The following is a 10,355-nucleotide window of genomic DNA, read 5'->3' as shown; positions in this document are numbered from 1 at the left end:
AAATAAATAACCCAAATATGAAATATGTACGCCAGGGTTTGTTTTTAATTCAAATTGGGCACTTTTTTCAATTTATATGCCGAAAGACAAAGAATCAATGTTGCAGCATAAATACCCATAATACACCCATAATTCTGTTGTAATTCATCGACAGCATCCGGGTAGTTTTGATCTAGAAAGGCCTGACTTGACGGGAAACGGCACGGAACACCTGCAAAAATCACAGTAGAATAAATTTTTGTTTAGCTGTGCATGGTCCATGACGTACACCACCAATCTAAAAATTGTTATGTGTCATGAAATAAAACTAAAATTTCATTTTTTTTTATTTGCAGTTTTGAAACTGTACGCGTTTCGGCAAATTTGGTACTGCAATGGGCGAACTGTGTGGTTTCCTATCCAAAATAGTGTTAAGTGTTCAATTCAGATTTCATTGTTACATTTTCTGTTTAAACTGTACGCGTTTCGGTAAACTTGGTACTGTAATAGGCGAACAGTGCAGTATCCTACACACTAACTTATTATCCGGAGCACAAAGAAGACTCTTATCTACTCTTTACCTGGTCCACTCTTAAATAAAAGCCATTTGTTTCTAACGTTATTGAAATGAAATTATAATATCAATTGAATTGCTTGTTTCACAATTCCACAATCCTGCTGTTTGCTAAAAATAATCATCCACTTCAAGTATCTTAAAGGGTAATAAGGAAATATACAACCCAATGGTTTTCACACCCTTCACATAATTTAGTATCTTTCTTACAATGCTAATTATATTTATAGTATAGGAGGACCGCACCACACAGAAACAATTACACAATGTTTAGCTATCTTTCTCTGAATGGTAATTATGTCATTTAAATATATTTCATTTGGAAGTCGAAATGACAATGAAATGAAATGGTGTTTAACGTCCTATTGTTCTGCTCCGACTGGGATAATGAAGACCGTCATTTTGCCCGGACAGCGGCGCTACGGCCTACTCTGATATCGAATTTCAACTGCCAATGGATCTTTTACGTGTATGCCAATGTATAAACGGGACCTCGGTTTTTCGTCCCATCCGAACTAGACAGCTGTCCTTGTCAGACCCTCCGGTGGTCGAAATGGGGATGTAAGGACCTTGTGTGGCGAATGAGACATTCACATTTAATGAGTGTTTAATCCCTTTATTAATACTCCCAGACTTGCCCACATGTTTTAAATACGGTAAGATATCGTTTAAAATTTACCTGGTTTTAATCCGTCACAGGTGATGTTAATGTTGGTATACTCGTTAACTGTTATAATTTCCGTACCATATTTTACAGCTGAAGTATAACTAAACCATCTGAGAACGACAGGCAGGTCTTTAATAGTTCTAAAATTAAACACCAATAGTCATAACACAGTTGAAATTCATAAAGGCATTTATTAGGTAAACATGGGTTCGCAAGAGTTACCCTTGTTGATACTAGTCACATCATTAACTATTGTTATACTGTACAATCAAGACTAACTCCATGTCAATAGTTAAATAGTAACCCCGTGTGATACTTAGAATATTAAACCAATCGAATGTCGATTTAGTCGGCGGACCGAGGGGTGGGGATAGTCTATTTTCTGGCCGGTAAGGAAGGTTGAATATTTCTACACCCCGGGTTAGACTAGTCTCTATCATTCAGACAATAACCGTAAACCAAAACTAAGAATTACCATTTCCGAAAATCGATTTGTACTTGTATTGTCAGTTCAGTATCTAACACTCCTAAATTTTTATTGTAAAAGTGTTCAATTAATCCTAATTCCTCGTCAAGATTCATGTTTGTTCAAAATAATGCATGAATTATGGGATTTAATTCGTTCTTGACGTGAGCTAAAGAGTTCCATCGTCCATGCGTAATGGGGAGTTTTTATTTTATTTTATGTGTTGATTATCCAGTAAAATTTTGTCAAATGTATACAACTGATAGAGACCCTCTGTGGGTTGACGAATAGGATGTTCTGGATGCCCAGACTAACATTGACACTCGACAAAGGTTATGGTCAGGACGCTTAGGTGAAAAATCGTTCATAGTTTGATAAAAGCATAGGAATTGGCCTACGGGTAGTTTGTATTGTCCTCTTTCGAATAAGAGCTGGACAAGTGCGACCTGACCTCAATTTCGACCGTCATTTTTGATTCAAAATGTCCACCTTTGAAATAATAATATGGGACTTGGGCTATTTCAGCTTAACGGCATGATAGAAGATTGATGTAAGTGTCATAATCTGTGTTTTACCACCCACTGAATTCAACAGAGTCACTTCCATTACCATATATGCAAGTTGATTCGAAAGAGAACGCCGAAAGCGAAACATATGTCAAAAATTTAAGGATACCGACGTAAGCGAACTGACTATTAGAAGTACCCCCAACCCTACCCTACCCAAACAATCCCAATAGATGAATTTTCCGCATGCAAATGACCTCCCCAAATGGATCTCTCTGAGTAACCTTCTTCTATCCCATTGTAGTATAATAGAACAAACCGCTTTTTACTCGGAAATGACAAAAACTGTTGTCGGCTACTGTCTACTTACCGAAAGAATCCTGTTGAAATGGATAAGGACAACGTGAAAAGCAAGGATGTAAAAGTGTTAACTAATTGGTAGTCATAGACTAAAGCCATAGATAACTGCGTTATATTCTCAGCGATAAGAATCATCATAATGTGAACAACAAAATACTGACAGGAATAACCAAAATCTGAATATAATCCAACACCCCTGAAAATATTACAGTACATCATGGTTAAATACAACGAACATTATTAGATATTAGAACTGCACAAATACAGACGGGGTATAGAGAGGGCAACTCTACCCCGTCTCATGCACAACACCAGTTAATAATTGCGTCACTTAGTCTAGTTTCGTTAGATATAATAATAATACGCCAATATTTCTGACTTGACTGTATGACATGACTCTAAAATTAATATTAAAGAGGTATTTACATTTGTAATTCGAGTGTAGTTATCAAGCACAATATTAACACAATATTGACCCTTTTCATACAATAAAATACTTTGCTACTTAAGACGATATATAGAAATGAAAACAATTGGGTTTAACCTTTGAGCGTTTTGAGAAATTCAAGATGGCGTCTAACGGCCGCCATTGCAAATAATTTACTATAACTCCATAGTATTTAGTCTATTATGATACTTTTGGTGTTTGGGGCCAAGGAAAACAATGAAATCGTCGATTATGTTTTGGGGTGATTACATGATAGTAAAATCCAAAATGCCAGACAATATGGCCCTTCAACTCGATAGCAGCGGTTGGGGGCGATTATTTTACCAGACCAAACCAAACTTTATCTAGAAACAAACTACATATTTCTGATAACACCACATTCATGCATATCATTGGCTCCAGGGCCACATTGGACGGCCCTGAAAGGGAGGGCACAAGCTGTGTTTTCGAACATTTAAAAAAAAAAATTCTACCCGCAAAATACCAAAATAACCCCTATAAAATTAGGTAATATTCAGTTTAATCCTTTAGTCGCGTGTCTGGTTGCAACCAGTGACAACATAGAAGCAAATTACTGTACATGCTAAGCCACCCACCCCTAGTGCAGCTACAAGCAAGGTACTACATGGGGTGTCACTCTTGCATCCACATCTGATGAGCCACATGTCAGACCCTGGAGCATGTTGGCCGGTTGTAACGTTCTCAATTTAGTATCCTTTACCTAGCAATACAGTTCCGGATCAAGTTCCCGCCGATTACCATCTCCCAGTGAACACCACATAATAGCGTGGTGATGAGCTCTTTTTACGTTCCCGGCAAATGCATCATTCATCGAGCAAGACTACATGAAAATCCACAAAAATCTTATCAGTACCTTGCTTCTATTAAATTCAATAAATGTATCTTATAAAGTTTAACTAAATTTAATCACATATTTTTGGGTTGAAAGCCACGGTTATCTGTTTAATACTACTTACCAGTATCCAACGGCACATACCAGCAATCCACTTATAATATGAAATGGGAGAGCGTGGACATGGTAGACAATTGCAAAATACCAGGAGGAATAAAGACCGTCCCTTCTTTCTCTATAGTATAAATCTCGCAATGGGGAATCTGAAAACAAAACGAGACTAGGGCACTATTTTTAAATGCATATTTTGACATTACTGCTTGTAGTACATTAGCTAACTGCATAAAGAAGAAAAATCGTTCCAACGTGGAAACAAGTATCCAAATTGGCACAACTACTACTTGAGGACTACTCTTTTGAAAAAGCACATTAGTTGTTCGAAAATCCAAAATGGCGGCCATTTTCAAGACTGTTGACCTCACACTTTTTGCGATAAAGGCACTCCAAATAGAATTAGTACACAATTCTCGTAATGATGCAGTCTAAAATCGAACTCTTTCGATATCTTTGTATCTTAATCGGAACTAAAATCGTGGCCCCCTAGAGGGTCTAAAACTATCGTACATAGTTCACAATTATCCATAATGGTATTTTTATACCAATCAACGTGTTTCTAATACTGTATTCATGAGAGAAAAGTAATTAATATCTGGCTTACACAAGAAAACAGTTAAGATAAGAGGCAACATTTGGCTAAATAGCATGGTTTGGAAAAACAATCCGCCGCGGTTCTGTATACTCCTTTGATCCAGATCCAATCTTCCAAGATACATTATCACAAATAGCATGTTGATGGGCGCAGAGATGGCTCGTGTTAATGCGTTACCAGGGTCACGAAATAAATTCTTGTTCATTCGGCTATAGAAAAAAATAATGAAAAAAAAAAAACAATGCTTTAGAGTGAGTATGAATTCATGTTTTTTTTTCAGATAGATCATTTTACGTCCCTCATTATTTAGTGTTTTTTTTTTAAGTATCTGAAGGAACACACGGAGTTAAAACATAAAAATAGCACATAAACTATGAAGCGTACACTGATCCGTGCACGCCGATAACCCCTTACTGAATGTAACCCTTACTGAATTACCTGTAAGGGGTTATGAAGGGAGTCTGCATAAACCTAACATAGAACAAAGGGCACAGGGAGCTGCGGTGGATAAATGAGTAAGCAGTTGATTCACTAACCTGGGGGTCACGGGTTTGACCCCGTTATTGGCCGAGAGAGTTCATTGGAATTTTACGGCGTGCCGTATTCTTAACGTGGTGCTTTCTTCTTGTTCCCTAGCGGTATTTTTCGTCCTTAAATCTCCAACCTCGTGGGTTTTCTCCGGTTTCTACCCACTGGTAAAGACCCCTACGCGCAAGCGAATTATTGAAATAAAATTAAACCATATGTTAGTCCCGAAATGATCTAGTTTGTGTCGAGTGGACGTTAAGCCCCATTTCTCTCTCTCGTCCTTAAATCGGGGGCATGTGTGTCTGTGTGTGTTTACCTTAATATTGTACAGAAAGTTCTACAGACACCCGGACCGTTTCTTCTTGATGCCTTATTTTGAAAGTTGATATATTTTGGTAATTTTTGACTGTCTGTCATGGATGCTACCATGGCTTCATGTTGAGGCGATTCTCTATATCCTTGGACTAGATCATTTATTCTTAACATGGTGCTTTGTTCTTGTTCGCTAGTCTTTCTGTCAACACTACATACATCGACTTGAAAAATAGAAATTGTGTGATATGCAAACATTTGCGCATACACTTTATCTGGACAGTGAAGTTTCTGGTCCAAGGGACATAAGGTCCAAGGGAAAAAATGTCATTTTGCAATATTGTTGTCTTTGGAGTTATCCACCTTGCACAAGATGTTTGCGATGACACGGACGCTTAATGGTTATGACATAATTATGGATGCTACAGAAAGTAGGGATAAACTCCACCCGAGCAACGCTGGGTACTTGTCTATCGATAAAACATCCGTTTGTGGTTCATTTCAATATCTCGAGATCTATTGTATAAGATACCGCTAAATATATGAAATATCAGAATATAACGCTATGTCTAGATATTGACAAGCATGGAATGTGTAACTTTTATCATCTGTTTGTTGAGATTTTATAAAAGGAGAAAATGTCCAAAAATGTAGATTGTAAATGACTTACTGTAGACATCTAGTGGGTTTGCGTACAAGGGGCACGGGAAGTTCAACCTTGTGAAATGAGAAACTATTTCATCAGACCGTCCGAAATATGTCATTTCGCCTTGCGACAAGATGGCAGTTTGATCAATGAGTTTGAAGATATCAGAACGAGGTTGATGGATGGTCATGAGAACTATTTTCCCAGAGCGAGCTAAATCTTTGAGGCTTTTGACCAAATATTTGGCAGTGAAGCTGTCCAGTCCTGTTGTCGGTTCATCCAAGAGTAGTATATCTGAAATAGAAATTAGTACAGGGAGTATCGTAATGCCGTTTAATCAGTTGGCCAATTGCGTTTGAAATAAAAGAGCAGCCCTATTAACCGTGCGGGCCTAACCACAATTTAGCAAAAACAAATAACTTCGATAAGACTAAAAACGTTCACTTATTCACAATATTGCAATCCATTTTTGTCGATAATACATATAGTTATTAACTCTACCTGGGTCTTTTAAAAGTTGTATCGCTATGGAAACTCGTCTCTTTTCGCCACCTGATATTCCACGTTTAACAGCACCACCTACCAGAGAATCAGCTACCCTCGTCAATCCCATTTGGTGTATAACTGCATCTACCTTAATAAAGATTGATAATGGTATAATATCAATGTATCCATTCTCACCTCCAAATTGATTTCAAAAATAAAAGCGAAGTACTGCGCTCATGATAACTCATAAAAAAAGTGACCAGGAAGGACGCACCTAAAATGGTTTAGTTAACCAAATATTTTTAGATACATGAATCTCAACAAATTAGTCTTACAAGGCACCACTTAATTTTCTCCGTTTTAGGTGTAAGGACTGGCGGATCATAACGGACCATATTGCCCGGCAAATGAGATAAACAAATTTGATCAGTGGTCACATTAACCCAATTTTACTAAAGACATCAAACTCATCTGGTAGATTTGTCTTCGCAATCAAAAGCATACGACTACACCAGCATTTGGAAGGGTGGTTTTGGGTTGTCCATGGTCGGCGATTATAAATCTGCATAAATTTGATTAGAAAGTCGGAATTTCGATAGGGTTCGGGGTAATGGTTCGCTGAACAAGCCAAGAAGTTTATGAGAGGCAGAAAGCCTGTTAAAAATTGTTGCACTAATCTAAATGTTGATGCAATTCCACCTTAGAACAAGCCTCAGAATCCTTAACCTAGAAAGCATTTGCTAGTTTTATGTGACAACACCTAAAATTCGTTATTACGCTACTCTGAATTTCGATAGGGTTCAGTCGCAGATTTATCTAAACATCCCTGGCATGTAAGTGTGTACAAGAATCGTGACCGGAAACAGGGATGAAGACAATACACTACTACATGATGTGTTTTGCATGTGGGCGTGTGAAAAATAGCACTAGATCAATAACGATCGGTGGAAGACTCGTATGTCATCTTAAACGTTATATCTCACCTTCGAATTGATAGTATTATCAGTTGCATAACCAGGGAGATTTAAATAAGCTGTATATCGCAAAGTTTCGCGTATTGTCAGATTTGGTAACAGGTGATCAGCTTGTATAACATAACTGGTACACGATTGCATCAGCATCTTGCTGCAGACATAATTTTTAAAGTAGATGTTACCCGTAACTCCACCATCCACACGGCATGCGATAACATCTAAAAGAGTTGTCTTTCCACATCCTGAAATAAGCCAACCACACCATCGGTACTAACGTTTCACAACAAATTTTAAATTATAGCATCTATTGTGATCACATGGTTTTCAGTAAAGGGGACATAACTCTACAAAGTTCAGCCTTCGCAAATTTTCATTAAAGGGAAAGACCAACGATTTTTAACACGGTTTCCATAAATCTTACATATATATATTTATAATCCCCTCTGTGAAACAAGCAAAAATGTTTTTTGTGAGCGAGAATTTTTTTTTTTATTATTAAAACCGGAAACGACGTAGTTGGTTCAACACGCTCATTGGTCTCTAGTAAGCATACAGATTTGGCATAAGTTTACTGCTGTATTTTATTCACGCGTCGTGGTTTGGATGAGAATCCGGCCAAAGGGAGTGTTTATTTGGATATTATAAATATGGATTATGGTTTATTTTAACGTTTAATACACAAATCCGCATGTACATCCACTCATACTGAACAGTACGTTTTGTACCAATTCACGCCACACGGCTAATTTTAGGTATTATTGTGAACGAATCCCCTGCGTTTCAGAAAAGTACCGCACCTGGCTTATGATTATTGATTAAAGGATATTACGCTATTGTAATCAGTCGAGTTCTTAACCAATTTTCAACACGTATCGGCCGTGGGTATTATTTACAGTACCGGATTCTTATCTCTAAGTTTTATGTACGTTAACATATTCATGAGAGTAATATTCTTATTACAACACGGAAGATGAGGCTGCTCGTGGGGATATCTTAAATTGTTAACAAATCTATATAATATCAACATACAAATCTTCTTTGTCTAAATTTCCACAGACCTGAGTTACCAATGATAGCTGTTACTTCTCCACTGTTTAAACTCATGTCTATATTCTTTAATACTTTTCTCTCTGGGGCTGATTTAAAACAGGCCCCTGTGTACCATGCTCCCGATTTCTTCTTTACTGTATAGGATAAATTGACGATATTCAACCTAGGGACCTGGACATTCATAGTAGCATTAAGCATCACTGGTCCTGGCGCCCCATAATAAACCACCGGATCACGTAACAGAGCAGTAGTTTCCATTTTGAAATTTGCTAGAATAACGTAATAATTAGCACTTTTGTTAAATGAATTATGCATGTATATGTGTTTGGTGTCATATTATATTAAAATTCGAAACATTCCCATTGCCATGTTCTCGTCAAAATCTATTTATAGATATTATTTTGTTTCGACTACCATTCATTGCATGTGGAGAGCAATTAATTGCCTTCGTCTAATTTGAAACCGTTCCTGGTTGAAGAGTTCCTATCTGCTAACCCCGAAAGACGCCTCACCACCTTCGTTATATTTTACCTTGATCAGATAGTTGAAATTAAAACTTACCTCACCCGGTCCACTCAGACGAGGTTCCCTTAAAATTACGAATCCTCCAAGATTTTTTTTTATAAATCCTCTAGTTACAAGGTTATTGTGATTGTAAACCGGATTTAGTCAATAAGACCAACAACGATGTGCCAGTAATAGCATTAATTAATTGAAATGCAATTATATGTTAGAATTAAAATTAATCAGCCAAGCATTTAATATATGAATTACATTTAATTAGCATATTCATTGCAAATTAAGAGACTATTCTAAACCATTTGTATTCGAATTCGTGATTGTATGCGTTAATAACATTTTCATTTTGTCTTTATCGTATGTAAACATCTGTTCTCTTGCTTATTGTTTTGCATTTATGGCCATGTTTCTTATCCTTTGTATGCGTGATTTGATAAACTTCTGTAGATACAGATATTCCCGTTGTACTAATTTGCATCATGTAGCAGGAAAGTCCTAATAGACAATGGAACTAAGTTTAGATTTGGTAAAGTGTGCCTGAAAGGAAATACACGTCCAACCACAAAACCCAAGAATCCTCCAACTGGTTTTTGGGAGCGAGGGTTTTTTCTACTGATCAGATAGACATACCGTACCCAGCCGATGATGAGAAGACAGACGAAGAAATGATTGGGGGGGGGGGGTTGATCATTTTTAGCGACACAAACAAAGATGCTCCTTCGAATAGAGAATCGTTCTGTGAAAATTAGGTAGTGGTGATTAGCTGGCTTTAATTCAGGAATGTTCTAAATCTATCTTCTTATGTTAGTCTTTTAAAGCGTTGTCACTCGAGTAGACTTGGGTCCAAACATAAGTCTACCCCCATTTAATTATAGCTACAGTAGGTCTTTGATATTTTTTTAACGGTCACATTCAGTTTCTCGTGTGAAAATTTCATTTGGTTTTCGTCCCCCTCCCCATTGGCTACTAAAGCCCCTTAGCTTGTGGGCTACTTAACATTCTGGGTTAGGTTTTGGGATTCGATTATCCAGTATGGAAATGGCCTGGTGGGTATGAAGGCAACATTATACGTCAAACGTTACACCAAGGGTAGTATACCAGCATGGTCTTGTCATCTAATAAAACTGTAGTAATTGCCCCCATCCTTACCAAGGGTAGCGGAAGTCCTAACGAATGCACCCCTGCCCCGACGTAGATAATATACTATCGTCTGGTGGACACCACTGTTTCCCTGTCTAAACTATATCAACTGCGATATCTCAATTTCAAGGCTCATTA

General features: G+C 37.4%; 1 protein-coding gene across 1 annotated transcript; it reads right to left on the bottom strand.

Annotated features, from left to right (window-relative positions):
- Positions 1 to 44: 44 nt before the first annotated feature.
- Positions 45 to 8,967, bottom strand: LOC126821874 (ATP-binding cassette sub-family G member 5). The gene is made up of 10 exons (XM_050550456.2): positions 8,567 to 8,967; positions 7,518 to 7,750; positions 6,550 to 6,682; positions 6,073 to 6,342; positions 5,407 to 5,626; positions 4,572 to 4,771; positions 3,978 to 4,116; positions 2,563 to 2,748; positions 1,233 to 1,360; positions 45 to 211 (listed from the first exon to the last, which is right to left on the bottom strand). Exons 1-10 carry the CDS (start codon positions 8,871 to 8,873, stop codon positions 45 to 47), a joined length of 1,983 nt encoding a protein of 660 aa, XP_050406413.1. The 5' UTR covers positions 8,874 to 8,967.
- Positions 8,968 to 10,355: the final 1,388 nt, after the last annotated feature.

The sequence above is a fragment of the Patella vulgata genome, chromosome 5 (genome assembly GCF_932274485.2).
Source record: "Patella vulgata chromosome 5, xgPatVulg1.2, whole genome shotgun sequence".
In the NCBI taxonomy this organism is placed as follows: Eukaryota; Metazoa; Mollusca; class Gastropoda; family Patellidae; genus Patella; species Patella vulgata.
The sequence above is the reverse complement of the archived record's forward strand: the minus strand, read 5'-3'. Positions and strand labels throughout refer to the sequence as shown.